The 18,483-nt window shown below is 42.9% G+C and overlaps 5 protein-coding genes across 5 annotated transcripts; 3 read left to right on the top strand and 2 right to left on the bottom strand. All coding sequences in view use genetic code 11, as the record gives it.

Annotated features, from left to right (window-relative positions):
* Window positions 1-145: 145 nt before the first annotated feature.
* EGR_02896 (hypothetical protein) lies at window positions 146-1,841 on the bottom strand (the record flags this gene model as incomplete). The annotated part of the gene is made up of 6 exons (XM_024492145.1): window positions 146-295; window positions 571-895; window positions 935-1,044; window positions 1,315-1,398; window positions 1,433-1,579; window positions 1,770-1,841. The coding sequence occupies 6 exons, from the start codon at window positions 1,839-1,841 to the stop codon at window positions 146-148; spliced, it is 888 nt and encodes a 295-aa protein (XP_024353340.1).
* A 1,991-nt stretch (window positions 1,842-3,832) lies between these two features.
* EGR_02895 (Pyruvate kinase isozymes R/L) lies at window positions 3,833-8,527 on the top strand (the record flags this gene model as incomplete). The annotated part of the gene is made up of 11 exons (XM_024492144.1): window positions 3,833-3,932; window positions 3,965-4,176; window positions 4,212-4,443; window positions 4,472-4,584; window positions 4,617-4,735; window positions 4,769-5,072; window positions 5,145-5,323; window positions 5,468-5,586; window positions 7,264-7,605; window positions 8,141-8,272; window positions 8,367-8,527. The coding sequence occupies 11 exons, from the start codon at window positions 3,833-3,835 to the stop codon at window positions 8,525-8,527; spliced, it is 2,013 nt and encodes a 670-aa protein (XP_024353339.1).
* Window positions 8,528-9,573: 1,046 nt separating this feature from the next.
* Window positions 9,574-12,308, top strand: EGR_02894 (Pyruvate kinase isozymes R/L; the record flags this gene model as incomplete). The annotated part of the gene is made up of 8 exons (XM_024492143.1): window positions 9,574-9,966; window positions 10,001-10,232; window positions 10,266-10,372; window positions 10,401-10,519; window positions 10,550-10,853; window positions 10,910-11,088; window positions 11,399-11,517; window positions 11,884-12,308. The coding sequence occupies 8 exons, from the start codon at window positions 9,574-9,576 to the stop codon at window positions 12,306-12,308; spliced, it is 1,878 nt and encodes a 625-aa protein (XP_024353338.1).
* A 4,064-nt stretch (window positions 12,309-16,372) lies between these two features.
* Window positions 16,373-16,718, bottom strand: EGR_02893 (60S ribosomal protein L36; the record flags this gene model as incomplete). Its single annotated transcript, XM_024492142.1, has 2 exons — window positions 16,373-16,582; window positions 16,620-16,718. The coding sequence occupies 2 exons, from the start codon at window positions 16,716-16,718 to the stop codon at window positions 16,373-16,375; spliced, it is 309 nt and encodes a 102-aa protein (XP_024353337.1).
* Window positions 16,719-17,174: 456 nt separating this feature from the next.
* Window positions 17,175-18,330, top strand: EGR_02892 (hypothetical protein; the record flags this gene model as incomplete). The annotated part of the gene is made up of 2 exons (XM_024492141.1): window positions 17,175-17,230; window positions 18,141-18,330. The coding sequence occupies 2 exons, from the start codon at window positions 17,175-17,177 to the stop codon at window positions 18,328-18,330; spliced, it is 246 nt and encodes an 81-aa protein (XP_024353336.1).
* Between the last annotated feature and the right edge of the window lie 153 nt (window positions 18,331-18,483).

The following is an 18,483-nucleotide window of genomic DNA, read 5'->3' as shown; positions in this document are numbered from 1 at the left end:
ACTACGTCTACCACTTTTATAATGTGCTTTTGTGTTGTCTAACGACAATGTTTGTGGTTTTCGCCTGTTTTCCCCATCGCCAAGTGCCTTCCGACCTCGCTTTCATGCGATTTCATTGTCATTCGATGAAAATATCTTTAAGGCCTCACCCTCTAATATGCGTACCGACATTCAAGCTGGGAACGTCAGACCTGTCAAAGCCTGTGCGCGCGTAAAAGACGCACCAACGGCGGAACCCTGCACAAGCCACGACCCCGTCGCGGTGGGGAACTCGTTGCAAGGGCATTGAATTGATCTGAAAACGACTACAAGGTTGTTTCCGAGACGTTAACACGCGTTTGTGCGCAGTGGTAATTCCGAAAATTTATCCACCCAACTGCTTCATAACAGTTAGTCTGAGGACATCAAATTGGTTGAGGGATATTCAGCAGTCCTAGTAGTAAACTTGAATTAAGAGTTACGGTGATCAGATAAGCATAAAAAACTGAACCATCATGATGGCACATTCGAAAGCTTGTAAAGGTTGAATTGGCATTTATTTAGCAAGGGAGGAGCAGTGTTTCAAATTACTTGAGGGAGTAGCAGGGTCTCCAGCTGCGTTATTTCCTGGCGATCGAGTCTTGCGCTGATGTAGACCTCATGGAGACCGCTAGGTAGGGAAAGTGGGTGAGCTGTCGCTTCATCGGGGACTACGAACATGCCAGCCAATTCAGCCACCGCGACGTTGAAAACGCACTCATCCGACTTAACGGGGTGGTGCTGGCAGGCTTTGGCTCCGTACACTGACCGTCGCGGCCACACCACCACCCGCAGTGCACCCGTGGCGTTACGCGCTGCAAAGAGGTTGTGAGCTATCTTCATCTCCTGGCACCGCTCCACGAGGTCCCAAAGCCTTCTAAAGAGCATTATCATTCCCATAGTTCCTAACTCTTACCCAAATGACATTTGAAGTTCGTCCAGCGTACGAAACTCAAAGACGAAATTGTCCACAGGATGCGAATCAAGTTCATCGTAGAAGGGGAGGGAGGATTTTTTTCGGGTGGGCTAAAGTTTCAAGGTAATTTATTTTAGCACTCACGCAAATGGATGCAAATAAGCGATGAGTGGAGTACCATAGATGGAAATGCAAGTGGTTTACAGATGCATAGGCAAGCAGACTATTGAATCCGAGGCATAAGCACCTGCAGGATGTACTGTCAGCGCTTTTGATGGGACTCACTCGTCAGTGGACAGGAGGATTGTTTGCAAGGCTAACTGGAGAGGAGACCTTCTTAAAACCTTAAAGTAGGAACTAATAGGTAAGTATAGAACTACTTGGTTTAGTAGATCCTCAGGATTAGGGACGATGAGTGAGTGGCCGAGCATGAAGGGGCTTGCGTTCGCAACAACAAGGCCGTACTGAAAATACTAATTAGGAGTGATTCATACCTACACAGGTACCCAATTCCTGGAAGCTTATCTGAAAGAGTTTCTCTGAGGACTTCAATTTTGTGAAATTGAACTCGTTCACAGGGCAGGGCTCGTCGAGGGCCTCAAATGAGGAGGGTTCTCTGCGCTTATTAAAACGATTCATTAGGATCTGAAGTGAAAGGGGGCGGCGTGCATTACCAAGACCAATATATTCATCGAACCTGCATAAACAATTTTTGTTTTTGAAGCACCATCGAGCCTATAGTTCAGGTGTCCACCATCAGCAGCCGTTGCCCACGTTGACTTTAAAACGCTATCAAACTAGACATTCCCAAGAATAAAAGCCAAACAAAAAGTACCTCACCCTCCATGCCAGTAATAGACCAGACCAAATTCTTCGAGGTGTAGGCCAAGCGTCTTGCGGTCGCCATTGGCTACATTTAATGCATAATCACGATCGCAGGGAACAAACACGCCGCGCGATGAAATATACACTATTCGAGGATAAGGGCTCCAAAACGTTTAATGAAACCGCCAGACAAGGCGATATTAGATCTTGTCCAGTAGGGTGGAGGTAGTAGAGTCCGTAAATTAATGCTCAACAATTCATTCCATGCAGCAACTTCAAACTGCCTGATGGTTAACAAAGGCGATTGAGAAAATATAGGGCGGACTCTTAATAAACTAAGGGACGCAAATTGTAGGACTCAGTCAATTCCCATACTGATTTAACGGGAGATTTGCTACTATCATTAATATCTTACAAAATTTTTGAATAAAACAGGCAATACATAGTTGTAAAGCTGCAGCAGATTCGTATCCAGTGTCATCACGATTACTTTTAACAGGCAAGGCTGAGTAAATAAGTTATATTCTTAGGTTTGTGTATTGGTAAATACATTACTCATTATTACATCCATTTCTAGAAAGCTAAAACTATCCTTACTGGTGAAAATGCGGAGTAGGTATCGATAGGGAAACCTAATTTACGCGATTGCTATGTAATTGCACATGCAATATGATGGCCGTGTATCCCTCGGTATTGGTGAGGAGCCACCTTTGAAGTGGCCTTTGTACCACGTCGGGTGGGGTGGCCTTCGGGCCGTGCCACTAGCTCAAATACCTCTTCCGTGCTGAATATGCATATGCTGCCCGAGTATTATGTCTTCTTTCGTCTTCAGGGAAGTCCTGAGACGCTACACACACAAAAAGGACACTGTTTGTTTAACAGTCGTCTCTGGTAGGGTGCCGCCTTGTCTCGGCTGTTGATCTCAGGTGGGTTAACCTTGTGCCATGTCGTTAGCCCTAATGTTTTCTCCATGTCGAATATGTGTATTCTGACCAACTATTGTGGCCTCTTCCGTCGCTAGGGCAGTCTCAAGGCGCTGCATCGTTCAGCAACCACTAATGTCTAAGGTAATGAATATTCCCACCGGATTCTGCAACTGGTTCTGTACAGTCGTAACCGTAGAGAGCACAACGAACAACACGGGTAAAGTTAGCGTGAACGAATCACCAAAACGATGACCAGTTTTCGGCTGCTTTTCGTTAAATGAGATCGTACTGCAACCCTCTCATGGAAAACAATTAGGTTTTGACTTCTCGACGCAAAAAGTAAATGACACCACTCGTCAAACTCTGTTCGAACTGCATAAGTCGATAAAAATCCAAGTTTAGCGGGTTTCGTGCCCTTCTAGGAAATTTAAAATGTCCTTTGGGAGTGTATCGACGATGACTAATCAGTTTGTTGCAGTTTATAATGATGGCGAGAATTATGGTTTTTTTCTTGTTCGTCCAGCCCGACATAATCATCACCTCTTGATATCAAAATGTGCGTTCGATTTAAAAGAATTGCCGTTAACAAACCTGTCTAAAAATATTTCAAATAAACCCAAACAGAGGCGGTCTGGTGAAATCAACCACATTTTTATCGGAATGCTAAAACCTAAAGTATTACGACCTTTAGGATTCTTTAAAGACCTAATATTCTAGGCTACCATGGGAGAATTATTTATATAGTCTAGAATTGGTATTAAGTTAATGGTTCTCTCAGAGTGTCAACCTGTCTTCTAAAAAGGCAGTGTCGCTAGACTAGTTTTGGATTAAATATTTTAGTCATTACAGGACTCCAAAAAATACTAGTCATTTGGTGCCATTCTAATTGTAAAAGCTTTTAAATTTGCAACTAATCTTTCCATTTCCTAAAAAACACACTTAAATCAAATGATAATTCGCTCTACTTAGTTTGCCTTATTGACCTTCAAGTGCTTTGTTCACACCACGCGAAGATATAGCGCTGACTTTGTTTGCGTTGGGGGCTTTGGCCTTTAGCGGTGCGACGTTTATAACGGTAAAAGTAGGCTTTGAAGACGGGTTTGATTATTGTACAGATACCATGAACAATAACCAAAATATCTACGTGATGCCTGCAAAGCCAAATTCCCACTTAAGTTATATGTCCCAACTGGATATTGATCAGGTGGCAAACAATATTCGGCAGACGTCAGTTGGGTGTACATTAGGTTTGTGCGATTATGCAAAATAATTGTATTAGGGAAATCGTGGGCATCGAAGGATCAGCTTGCTAAAATGATTGGTGCCGGAATGAATATTTTAGTTATCAACCTAAGCATGGTAACCAGAGATGTTTGCAAGGATGTTGTGAAGTGCATCCGCGAGCTCGAAGAATCACACAACTATGAGCGTCTCATAGGGATCACGATTGACGTAACTGGGGCGCCAGTTCGAACAGGAACATTTAAGGAAGTTTGTTAAGAATGAATATGTAACTCTCCATTAAGGGACTTTCATATGAAGCCAGAATAGAGGAAGGAAGTCGCATTACATTGACTTTAGATGAGGAGTACAAATTCTGTTGCACGGAGGATTTAATATTCATTGATACCCAATTCTTTCCCAAACTAATTCATTACCTTCGTAAGGGGGATCGCATTTATCTGGACGAGGGCCAAGTCACTCTCGTGGTTAGAAATATTGGTTTCGACTGCATCAACTGCATAGTGGAGGAAGGAGGTAGCTAGGTATTATAGAATTTGCCTAGTCATAGGTCTGCTTGGGAGTTTTAAGTGTGTTACGGTTCCGCCAAACAGACTCAATCAGGAGATTCTTTACTCAACTTATATGAAGGATCTTGAGTTTGCTGCTGAATGTGGCGTAAGCGAATGCTAATTGTGCTATTTTTCTAGGCTGACTTCGTTTTAACAAAGTTTGTGGACAGTGGTAGCGTGATTGAGGAAGCCCGGCGCATCCTTCCAAAAACAGCAAAGGTATTTACTAAAATAGAAACTCGGGAGTCGGTTAAAAAGTAGGGAATAATCGCTTTCATCGTAAAATTTAGTCTTCGGGAGCTTATAGCTGTCTCTGATGGCATTTTGATTTGCCGTAGTGGTCTGGCTATGTATTATACGCCGGAGAACATATTCAAGATTCAGAAATACATTGTTGGTCATTGTAATGTGGCTGATAAACCTGTCTATGTAACAGGGCAGTTGGCCGAATCAATGATTTCCAAACCGAGACCGACACGTGCCGAGGCCTCGGATATTGCAAATGCAGTGCTTGATGGAGTTGATGGCCTTTTGTTAACAGTCGAAACCTCTTGGGGTATGTATCCGTTCGATACTGTCAGCGTTGTTGATAACGTAAGTTCTGGGTCTTTTCAAGCAAAATTTGGTTTTATGTTAGGACGAGTTAATCCTATCATCTACTTTAAGGTTTGTCGTGAAGCTGAGCGTGCAATTTGTTACGAGATATCTCGGGCTGAACTGAACTATTGCCGATTGCTGCGTGGCCAAGTCAATGAGGCGATCAAGAATGTCACCGGCGCTTCTGCCGTGGAGGCAGCCGACAGTTGCGGTGCATCTGCGATATTCGTTATAACCACAACCGGAGCGTAAGCTTCTTTGTTAGAAAATAATGCGTAAACTATACGTTTCTTATATCATCTGAACTGTACTCTGTTCAGTGAAGTAATCTTTAATTATACCGGTATTTTCTTTACTATACGGTTTATTGTTGCATTTTTCTCTGTTTCTAGTTCGGCAATGTCCATTGCAATGTCAAGACCCTCCTGTATCGTGATTGCAATTACGGTTGATATCGCAGTGGCCCATCATTGTTTGGCTTATCGAGGCCTCCACCCGTTTCTCTATACTGGTGAGAGTTGAGTTAATTTATCTATCAAAAATTATGCGGCACATAAAAGAAATGTTATTTATAAATAAAATTGGAGTTGGGACTCAAGTGTCCGCAGATATTCTCAAGCATTTGTGGCTATTTATTAGATAGTGGAATATTTTCTTGTGAAGCGTATGTCCTTTCCACAAACAAACAGTCAAGCCGCTTTAAAACTACCTCATTATTTCTAAATACCTTATTTTTATCCGGGGACCATTAGGAGTTTGTGTAATTGGAGGGTAATTCGTCGGTTCATGGTCAAACTTCTTGCTCCTCACAATGCCAATTTTTCTGCACACTCGATTTAAGTGCCACGAATTTGCACTGAATCCTGTGTGGCGCCACTAAAATTATTAAAAACAACTTCTCATATTGTCCTGATTTTGGGATTCCTGTGAACTTTACTAATTGTTTTGTGTTTTCGAGCCCCTCTGTAACAATGCCACTTTTGTTTTGGCGTAGCTACGCCTTAATCTCACTGCATCGGGTGGCCTAGACCCAGTATTCATTCAAAAGGTAAAGTCAATCTCCTCACAAAACGAATGGCGTTCAAAGTATTTTTAATCTGCAAAATCAAATCCTAGTGTCAGAGTTGTTTTGCAAAAAGAATCAATCGCTATGGATAAAAGAGCTATGAAAAAATCATGGGACCTGGGCGTTCGCAGTGCTCTTTTTTCATTCAAGTGACACTTGATTGTTTATATCTAGAAGGCGTAAGAAATAGCCAATCAGGATTAGTATGTGTTAAACGTCTGGTTGTGGCCCCTCACACTCGACTATGTCTACGGCTTAAGTGCGAGAAGCCCTCCGTGCCGTGCGTCTTGACGAATCGCCAGGCCCCGGCACAGAATCCCACCCGATGCATCTTTTAAGGTTAAGCAGTAAATTTGGGTGTATTTTCCAGTTTATTGGGTCCCCTACTTCCAGCTTAAGTAATTTCGCTTTTCAACGCTAAAGCCAGTGAATGACGTGTGCGAATTAGATGACTGGGTAGATTGTGCGGTATTGGAGTTTTTCGCGTATTCAACCTACGCTTGCACAAGGTGGCGCGCCGACGCGTCAGGGCGCATCAACCGCCTGACTGCGTTGAGTAAAGGCGGCGACGCTCGGCGTATAAATCTACCGTCGAAAAGTACTACTTCTGTTTGTTTTGCACACTAACCTGCTTATTGCCCAGTAAACTTGCCATTATATACTCCAAAACACGGGATTTTTCATCACGGTGGAAGTAACAAGGAAAAATTTTCCTTCGATTTTTATTTAGAAATTTTTTAGGAACATGAATCACCTTACAATGCCTAGTGTTTATTTTTGTCTACTGTATTTCTAAAACATCTAGCCATCTTAACGTGCAAAGTTCACATCGTAAGTGGCGTAAGTGTCACCTCTTCGTTCGCATTATTTTTACACTTGTCACTTTAGATGCAGGCTGTGTTAGTAATGCACCCTTATTTCACTAATGCGTAAATGAAATCAAGACTGGACACTCTCGTTCGCGCCCTTTCTTATCTGTTGGGCAACGAGCAGAAACCACTTCAAACTTTTGGTAAAAAGCACCACTTTCCATGTAAATTACATGCACGTTTGGAAGTAGGACGTAATTTCCGAGGTACCAGGCAATACGAATGGGCTACAGAGCACACTTGTGATTGGTAGGTGAGCGTGTGGCCGAATGGTGTGAGGACGTTGACAATCGGATTAACGCTGCCATCAAGCACACGCGGCTCACGGGTCTGGTGAAAGGCGGCGATCGCATCATCGTGGTGACAGGCTCGGTGGGCACCAGTGGCAGCACCAACACCATCCACATCTTCACGCTTGAGGGGGAGCACTCAAAACTCCGCATTGTCGGTTCCTCCCATGAGCTGTCGCAAGTGGAAAGCCCCTGGTCGATAGGAAACACCTCCACTGCCTTTCCCTTTCCCTCCACGGTTGGCGCGATTAGGGCGCAACAGGTGTCCGGTGCTGGGCCGCGCTACTCCGTGATGCTGAGCCATGGTAACAGCGTCTATGGCGGTGTTAACGACATGCTTCCACCCCTTTAGTGGATCATTCCTCGCCTCCTTCACTCACATGCTCCTTCCTGCATGTGGATTCTGTGATTGATCTATACCCGGTTTTTATTAATTGCTTTTGCACTGAATAAGTAACTCAATTCATAATTAATTGCTACTGGTCAGTAACTAATTTGGTTAATAATAATTAATTTGTCGTCTGTTACGCGAAGTCCACTGTGTTACCGTCCAAGTGCTGCAAGATACTGATTGATTAGAGACTGGAAGTTCACGGCTTCTAGCCGCATAATTTATACGGTTCCCAGGCTTGGAGTAACAGTCACAGTGTCGTATTATTGTGTGGCGCTAGTCCTTTCATGTGATTTGCAGCCTGCTAGGTCCATTCGAGTCGAAGACCTAGTTTTGCTTTATTTTTTAAGACACCGACGCAACCCTGACCGTCAGGAGTCACGGTTATGCTTGCCTCAGCTACATTGATTTGGATTTATCTACTTTCCTTGATGTATCAATCGCCTGAGTGATGCCATCGGGCCGCAAGTACCTCATTGGTTCCTCTCATTCGGCGCGGATTGAGGCGGGACTATTTTTCGAAACAACATCAAGCAGCTGTTGGTTGTTGACTACCTCTAATGAGATACAATACGGAAATGGTATTAAAACCTGCCTCATTTAGTTTTTGGGCACTTCAAAAGTCTAGCACTTGGTCTTCCTTAACACCTTCCCGTTTAAATTTGAATTTCCTAGGGTATTTTTATGTCAAGTCGGGGCAGTTGGAGCGTCTTCCTCTTCCTCCTACCCCGTGTCCCGGTCCATATGTCATAGTGTGTATGGACTGCTTATGGCTGGGCGCAATCGTTCGCCAACCGGATTCCTCTTGCGGTTTTCAATGCAGTCATCTGATTTAATCATGCCGTGACCTGTACAATCGTTTTGAGCCGGTTCGCGCTCCTAAATCATGCTTTGTTGCCAAAATAAACGTGATTGTCTGTAAGGTTGACCCCCGGACGTTTCCTCCTTCATCTTGGGCAGCGCGGGGAAGATGCGTACATTATGTATAGCACGGGGTTTAGCAGGAGTGGTTTTGAAATCAAGCCCGAGTACAATCATGAACCTTGTGATCAGTGAGGAAATATACTGGCATATGTAACGATCTACTCAAAAAGAGCTCGAACAGCGTGCCTTAATCGCTTTGTCCAAATGTGCCAATTCGTCTAGAAACGTTTCTTCTTTTATAGTACATGGTCGTTTGGGAACGTTCCTTAATTTAAAAACTGATCGGATGAGTAGTCACAAAAGTCCGATGATATTTATCAGCATCTTTATCCAAATCGTTAATCATGAAATTCAAAACTAGGATTGTATGTGTCACGTGTAGGTGAAACCTCGATGACAATTAAAATTAGAAGTAGTAATTCAGATGGTAAGAGGTATTGGGGAGCCCCAAAACTTCCTTAAAGACTAAATAAAACACAGTACTTAGGCAGAATGTATATTTTCGACATACAGCAGGGCTAGAGGTTATTACCATGGCCCGGAGGCCAGCTTACACGGCGAAGAACCAAAGTGGCTCTTATACCAGTACGGGGGGTTAAACACCAACTTATGTTAGTACATCTAGGCTTGAGGATGTATAGTACATGGAAGCCTAATAGAAACTATGGGCGGCGATATCAGCTCAACTGCGGTAACACTGATACATTACGGACAGTTAGGTAAGCATTGCATTTGGGCTTGTATCAACCCAACACAAACCCTTGTAATAAATAAGCATAGCAATTTTCCTGTTAAACTTTGCTTTTGATATTAAAAAAATTAATATTTTTGCAAAACATATAGTATTAATGCCAATTATTCTGAGTTTGTGCTTTAGTACTGGTGCTTTTACTTAATACAAAAGATGGACTTTTGAAGGACGACCGCCTACTTCACTTTTTCCTCCGAATTGGTGAGGATGAATTTTTCTGCCACCACCCTGCAAACTCATTCTGAAACAGGGATAGGTGAAAGACACAATGCCTTTAATGATCTTTTTACGGCACCTAGACAAATATCACATCTGCAATACACATGCAACCTAGATATCGATCAGGTTGCAGACAATGTGCGACAAACCTCTATTGTGTGCACCCTTGGTAAATCGTGGAAGACAAAAGAAGGAATTCTAAAAATGATGGACGCTGGGATGAACATAATGCTGATTAATCTTAGTATGACCCCTCGGGATATTTGTAAAGAGGTTATACAATACGCTCGAGAAATTGAGAAGGAATCGGGCTATGCTCGTCTTCTGGGCATTGCAATGGATATGACAGCCGCACCTGTACGGACCGGGATTTTTGAAGGGGTATTTTTTGAACATTTTCAAGTATTTTGTTTAGGGTCATTCTTATGAAGCGAATTTGAAAGAGGGTGCTCGTGTAACGCTGACTCTGGATGACCATTACAAATTTCAATGCACACCCGAAATGATTTTTATAAATACGAAATATTTCCCTCAGCTTATTAACTGTCTGCGCAAGGGCGATAAGGTTTATCTTGATGATGGGCAAGTGTCGCTCATTGTGAAGGATGTGGGCCTGGATGGTGTTAATTGCATGGTAGAAGAGGGAGGTACCTCGTACAGATCATTTTGTATTTTTTTAGGTATAATTGGAAGCTATAAACGCGTAACTTTGCCAAGGGATCGTTTGTATCAGGAATCGGTGCAGTTAAATTACATTAATGACTTAAAATTCGCGGCTGAGTGCGAAGTGGGTTTTAACTTTTTATAATTTGTAGGTCGATTATGTTTTTACTAGTTTTGCTGAAGACAGCATAATGATTCACCTAGCACGCAATCATTTGCCTGGCTCAACAAAAGTATTTGCCAAATTAGAAACACGGGTGACGATTAAAAAGTAATTTTTTTTAATAAAATTTGGTTCTAGTCTTCACGATTTGATTGCGGCTTCTGACGGTCTTGTCATACGTCGCAGTGACTTGGCCATGCAATACACTCCTGAGAAAATATTCAAGTTACAAAAGTACATAGTTGCTCATTGCAATATCGCAGAGAAACCGGTTTTTATTATCGAGCAGTTGTTGGAATCTATGGTTTCAAAACCAAGACCTACACGAGCCGAATCATCGGATATTGCAAACGCTGTTCTAGATGGAGCAGACGGCCTCGTTCTGACCATGGAGACTTCGTGGGGCATGTATGCACTGGATTCCGTCCACGTTGTCGACAATGTAAGTGTCTGGATTGGTAGGTGAAGAGGTGTCTCACGTTGCTTTGCCCTCTGCAGATATGCCGTGAGGCAGAACGCGCGGTCTTTCACTTTGAGACTCGCGAGGAGTTGAAGCAATGCCGACTGCAAATGGAGCAAGGCTCCTTTGATATTCGTAGCGTTACTGGTGCCTCGGCTGCTGAGGCCGCTGCTAGCTGCAATGCAACTGCTATTTTCGTAATTACGACTACTGGCGCGTGAGTCAATCTTATGTCTGCTCAACATAAGCTCATTCAATTTTAACACTCTTAGTCATTGCGCCTTTAAGGTTTCGAAGAATGTGTTTGTCCAATACCATAAATCACACTCCTGTGGTACTATTGTAGTGAAATATTAAAATTATTTTAAATCAGGGTTGTAAGTCCTTTTTGCTAAAAATCTGCTTGTCTACTCTATACTTGACTTGTTTAAAACTAAGGTCTGAATGCTCGCGAAATATTTTGACTATTTGTCTACAAGTAAATAATGCAATCGCCTATTATCTTTTACATACCCTCGTTTCTATAGATCAGCTACATCAATTGCGATGTTGCGGCCACCGTGTTCCGTGATCGCCATCACCCTCGATGTGTCAGTGGCACGTCATTGTCTTGCCTATCGCGGTCTCCATAGCTACGTTTACACGGGTACTTTAATTTGAAATCCCAAAATCTGATTAATTGCACTAGAAAATCCTTTCGTAGAACCAATTACGACCCTCTAAAAAGCAAAAGATGTGATTATTTTAGGGCACCGACATAATTAGTAACCAATTTCTTTGCTTTTTAACCCGAAATAGTTCTGGTAGGTCGGAAAAGTGTGCTTTAGTCTGTGGGTTGTTTACTTTAGGTTGTGTTATGTAAGACTTTTTCCTAAAAGGAGGTTTTTTTATACACTCCTGACAAGGGAATTTTTCGTAATTAGCCTAAGGGATTGAGTTTCCTTTACGTTGTCAAGTTTCATTTGCATTTCCTTTTTCTCCGTGCTGGACAAAAACAAACGAATACGTATAGGAAAGAGCGAAGACGATTGGGCATTGGACATAGACAATCGGATTAACGCAGCCATCGAGCACTCGCGCATTACGGGCCTCGTGAAGGGCGGCGATCGCATCATTGTAGTAACGGGCTCTGTGGCTACCAGCGGTAGTACCAACACCATGCATATCTTCACGCTAGAGGAAGAGCACTCGAAACTGCGTATCGTGGGCTCATCACATGAGGTTGCGGCTACAGGCGCCCAGGAAGGCCTGCTAAACCTGGCAGACCGCACGACGGAGCAACAGCAGAATGAGCAGAAGGATGAGGAGGAGTTGGATGCGCTAGAGGAAATCCGACTGATTCAGGGTGCTCGCTCGCGCCGTCCTCGCTTCTCCGTTATGCTAAGTAGCAATAAAAGTAGCTTTGGTGGCATCAATGATATTCGCGTGCCCTTGTAGGTGTTCACACACGTACACACTCTACTCTCATTATTCACACTTATTCGTCTTACTTTCACGGCTCTCTCACAGTAAATTTCCTCTCAGCTACCTTGTCTTACTCAGTAGGCCTGCAATCTTACCCTGTCTGACAGCCCTTTAATTATCACCCCATTTTGATGCCCGTCAGACAATCACTGAACTTTACTCATTCCATCACGCTTGCAATTTCATCCTATTCGCATTTCAATGGACGATTATATTACAGAACTCATCCCTTAAAAAAAGGGAATATATATGTTCATTCGTCCATGCTGCCTCCTTGATAAAGGTGTAAATAAGTGATGGGTTTTGTGTTTAGCGTAGACCAAGGAACAGAATACCGCTTAAAATATTTTCAAACTGTAGCATAAACAAATCACTTGTAGGTCTCTGGATTCCCTAGATGTAGACTATTGTGTATTACGCATTTTGGTCCATGATTGATTTTTTAGCTAAATAACGTGTGGAAGGTGGCATCTCCTGCTCGAGTTTTCCGTCTCATTACACATAATGTGTTTATGGACCTCAGTTTACTGGGTTATTGTTTTAGAAGTCATATTGCTTTTTCCGTCAGTGTTCCAACTTGGAACATTACCCACATACATGTTTATAAGGTTTCTCTTTTGTGCATTAAAGTCATCTAGACATCTTTGTCCATTCGTGCTCTTTTATATGGTCCAGGTGCCAATAGGCCAGTGTATTTAGGATGCATGGTCTTAGTTCGACCTCACACAAGACGCGGTACGATGTGCGCCTTAAAAACTCACTCATTGTTGTCACCATGATGAAACGTGTTTGACACCGACTGGCAGGATAAAGCCCGGAGGTTCAGATGTGATACGATCACGAAAGGTACTCTGGATAATGCGCCAGGATTTGCTCTTAACAGGCTGGAAAATGCAGTATGCAGTTGGTCCACCCAGTGGTTTGCTGGCAAATCACCTATTTTAATCGCTTCGTGTATCTATTCTCCCCACAGTGCTCAGTCTCAACAGTTTGCTGACCTGTATTTGACATCCACTGTAACTAGTTTGGCAGATTTTTACAAAGTTTTTTGAGCATAATGCAGGCGCTGAAGCACAAACTTGATGCTCATGAGTTTTTCGACTTAATACCAATGTTTCAGGGCATCTGTTGGTGAAATAAAGTAGGTGTGATGCCGAATCAGTAACATGTGAGGCAATCATGTGATTCGTCTTGATTATCGTGACATTGATACTCCGAGGAGGCGAATTTTCCTCAAGCATTCGAAAAGTTCTTATGGAACACACCCAATTATCCCATTCCTTTACTTTCCCGATTCTCTTAAAGCGTTTTGTATTGCTGGAAAGAAACAAATTCACGTCCATATTCAGCCTGACACCGGCCAATGGGCACATTTACTTATTTAAAACTTAGGCAAATGCCTGGAGGCCCAAGCATATTTGACTCCTGAACTTAGCTTCCAAAACCAAAGGCATAAACTACCGTAGTCATTTCTAAAGACTAACGTGGAAAAGCTGGAAAGCGAGTAATTTAAACTAGAATAATTATTACTTGTGAAGGCGAGTAAAGATATCATTGATGAAAATCTTAGTTACCTTTCCCTAGAAGGAATCAATTGGCCTTTTTCCGCTCCATCTCCCGGAAGAGGGAACATTCGCATCCCCCGCCTACGGCTTATCGGTCCACGCAATACAATTCTTGAGGCGTTTTGCGATTTTGCCGCCTGCGATCCTTCCTTCAGGTACAATCGCAATTGCTTTATTATCAACCTATCAATGCATGAGTTCAGAGGCTTGCCTTAGGTTAGGTGCGACGGTCTCAATACAATTGTAGCAGCTGCGCAATCCCACCACAGTTGCAGGAAAAGGTTTGCATATTTTTCAAGACACGTTTTTGCAGGACTGACAATTTATCTCGCCTTTTAATTTCCCAATCGTTCTGAACTGAAATAAATCACAGACGGGTAGAAAGTATACTTGGGTTTGCTTGCTCAAGTAAGCCCTACAAACAAATGAAGCAAAGCCTTTCTATTGATATCTTATTGTACACTAAAACTTTAGAGACCGACTACTCGATCACGAATATCTAGTAACCGAAAACATGTAATGTATAAACACACAGATCGCATCGTGAAGAACATAGACAATGGATCCCTTAAAGTGAACTTCTAAATCAGTCCTAGGTCCTCCATTCCGCCGCTAAATCCACCTTCCTATGGTGTTTTTTTTAAATGCAATGATAACATCGATGAGAGGAGTCTGTATCTGATGGCGCAGGAAGATCTCTTGAGACTGGTAAGCCTGCGATTGGGTCTATCTTCGTCAATTCACATTCCAGATAGTTCTACTGGTTTATTGCGGGCTATTGCCCCAATAAGTCTCATTTTGAAGAATGTGTCCATATCACTGCATGGATTTGGAACAACAAACATGAAACACAGTGAAGTGAAATATGGCAAACATGGAGCTTAGATTGTCTCAAAAATTAGTTAGAAAAAATGGGATAAATCCTAATTTCTAGTGAATAACAATGGTTTAGGGTTGCGCGCCCCTAACGTGCAACCCCAAGCCAGGATGTGGCGCAGAATGCACGTAGGCAGTAGTGTCGATCCAATCAGAAAAGGATTAGCTAAAAGATCTGACATGCAGTTCGTATTGTCTTTTTTTAGCCAAGAAAGGGTCACGTATTCGCCCATTCCAAGGGACAATGGGCGGGTCAATGTACCGTTCTAGACCATTGTAAACAAACACAGCAAAGAAAGAATTATTTTTGGTTAGCTAGAATCATAATAAAGTATCAAGGTTAAACAATAAGCATCCGTCAATAAACAATTTTTTGATAGCACATAATAGTCAAATTAGACTTGGGCGTGACTGCAAAGAATCGGTCACATAAAGCAATGCATACAGTTTCCTAGTTTAGGATAGAATGTGATTATAAAAACAGCCACAGAATCTTTACTGAAGCCGTGTCTAGTGTCAATGGGACAATGATTCAGCCGCGGGCCTTCATGAACCCTCACTTAATTAACGTTCAAGACTAACAATACGATACCAAAATGCGAATAACCGAATGTGGGGTGTGATATCATCACCGTGTTACCACTCAAATTAAATTTGAGCGAATATTTACTTGGACTTTACGTGTTTTTTTTATTCTAGCCCAAATAAACGAAGAAGCTACTGGTCTATTGTGCTTAAACGCGTATGCTGACGCCACCTGGCCACGTTATCACAATTCTGATATCAGATCTGTCGGGCTCTAACAAAACTCGCGCAACAGTCAACTACTCCGGCACACCCCCCAAGTCAATCTATCCTATCCACATCGGGATAGGAACTGAGTCAAGATTGCCGTGACATCCCTGCACGCTAAGGCATCCTTAATGCTTCCCACTCTGTAAAGACTAAGATCCGACACGAGCTCGGACCCCCGCTCTATAACCCAAGCACGCATACGACACGAGCCCCCAGTATTGAAGCTCCCTTTGTAAACAAGCATCGGGCACCCCACACATGCCTATGAATGTGTAACCAATCCCAAAGCCACCCAACACCCAGCGCCGAGACGACCTGGCGGTGACGCGACCGAGCCTCATGTACTACGGAAGGAATCCACACGCTAAGTGCCACCAAGCCCCGGTACTCGAAGCCAGGCCTCGAGCGCTCCTCAAGTACACAAGCCGCTGAGGACTGACCTCCCCAAGTCCCACTATAGAAAAACCTACTCGGAAGCGCACACGTTAAGCATAGGCACGGGGGTAACACAGTGACGTATTCATTGATTCGCCACCACAACCGCAAAAAAGGTTCCATTAGGTTGTTGCCCTCCAAGCATGGCCACATAACACCTGTTCCACCTCCCAAAGATTAATGAACCTGTATGCGATGCAGATAGGCACGCACATGGGATGTCGAAAGCGAAGACAGTAGAAGGAACTATCCCTCTCATTTACATCAAATACGACCAACCCAACAAAACATGACGAAACCCCAAACCGCTACGAAATACCAAACAAGTCTACCGTACTGCAACCATTAACGATTTATCTTCAAAAATTACTTATGACGAAGACTCTTCACCACACTCATGAGCTCTTCCCTCTTCTTTTTTCCACGCCGATGTCCGCCAATTCGGGTCTTAAGGAACTTCAAGGCACGCTTCTCCCTGTCGTTTTTCAGTAACTCCAAAGCACGTCTCTCAAATGGAGCGAATCCAACAATTTCACGAACGAGGCTCCGTATAAACTTCGATTGTTTCCCAGAGTGCTATAGCAAAGTTAAGCCTTTATAAACGCGGACCTACACCATTGGAGTTTGATGGCTTCACACGCTTGACATTCTTCGTTCGTCGATAACCTCGCTCCGGACCAACACAAACTGAATACTTGCGAATATGGGACATCACGCGAAGTGTCCAGAAGTCCGCCACACGCACGAGCAGCCGGAGAATTTAAACAATTATCTTGAAATTATTGGCTGACAGTTAGGGCTAAAGACTGCAATTTTGCTTTGATTTTATTTGCTCCGTGTTTAGTGCAAAAAGGTGACTTTTTTACGTAATTTTGAAGTGTAATAACTGAAAAACGTTACGCAAGTTTTTTTAAATTATTTGCTTAATGCGGAATTAATCGTAAGTTTAAAACCTTAAGCAAGGCACTTTTTAATTCTATTCGTCTTTACAATAATATGTTTGACCCTCATAACCTTATAATTAACGGCCTATAATCCAAACGTTTGTTTGTATTGGTCTATTATCTTTGCATACGTCGTTAATAGATGTTTCCCCCAGTACCACTGTACGTAATTCTGACAAACCGTCATTGGTACCTTCGTGGGTGGCATCCTGCCCTCGGGTGCTATGAAATGTATTCAAAAATTTCCGAAAGTTGCTTGTTATGTTTCATTTTGCATTTCGTAAGTTGTTTTTTAGTGTAGTGCCCCGAGCCCCTCATGGGGTTGTAATGGCCCAATGCAATGTGGATGATAATACATTGAGCAGGAGCAGGAAGACTACTTGGAACGGATGAGGACATAGACAAGGGGCCGTGTACAATCTGTGGAGATTAAAATGTCCCCATGTTTAAACATGCACTCAAACCTGATTTGCAATCGCCACAATGGGCGCAAATGTTGCACAGCCGTTTCTTGATACTAAGTTTGGAAGCTTGTATTTAACTTCAGATGAACCTTGTGTCTATAAGCATTTAGCGCAATAACTATAATGGTTCTACATTTTGATAGAAGTGCACTCTGCTACGCGACGATAGGTTGCTCTTCCACTCTGCAGCATGACCTCCGGCCCATGCACCATCACACTATACTGATATGTGATGCATTCTTCATTGGTTTGCTACGACCTTAGTGAAGACTTGGGACACTTCGTTGGTGATGGCGGAAAATCAACCTGTTCCAAAAGCACAGTCACCTTGATTTTGATGTCGGAACATTAAACTTAAGCGTAGGTAGGGCATCTAGAGCAGACGTATGAATCTGTTAAGACTCCTAATAGGTGCGAAATGTCACCTACCTTTGGCAATTACCCTAACCCCGTGTTTTGCAACAGTGATATTAACACCTGGAACGACACCAAAATTGGGATTTTTTGGACAAGTCCAATATGGAGCTATCTACAGTACCTACATAAAGAGTTTGCTTAAGTGAACAAGCGATACCTCCTCCACCTCTCTGTCAGCAAAATGGGTCAAGAATGCATGGCTGGGAAGAACTGAAATGGGAACAATGCGGATAGGAGGAATAGATTCGAAAAATTTGCCCCATTAAACTATTTTAAATCCTGTTTTTTACTAAATGGCTCTGTCGTTAGGCCGATTTCCTGCCGTTATAGAGCATTGTCCAATCTTGAACAGCATGATTTCAATGCATTTCCATTCCCTGATACAGTACAAAAAGCTTTGGATACACCGGAATTGCAGAGATGCATCAGTGAAGAAGGAATCAAATGCCTTCTCCTATGCAAATGGCTTTCACTATTATGGTTCCTGGTTCGCGATTGATTCTTAAGCCCCCGACCACTTCATGATGACCGCCACGGTCGGAAGCGATGCTCAAAAGTTTCGTACAGTGATTTGACATTTTGCGGGATTATGTATTTACTGGAGGAAGCAATTTAGTCGCAGCGAGTCGAATTTCCGAGCAGACCCCACCTA

The sequence above is a fragment of the Echinococcus granulosus genome (genome assembly GCF_000524195.1).
Source record: "Echinococcus granulosus chromosome Unknown EG_S00014, whole genome shotgun sequence".
Taxonomy (NCBI): domain Eukaryota; kingdom Metazoa; phylum Platyhelminthes; class Cestoda; order Cyclophyllidea; family Taeniidae; genus Echinococcus; species Echinococcus granulosus.
Note: the sequence above shows the minus strand (reverse complement) of the source record. Positions and strands in the feature narration are given on the sequence as shown.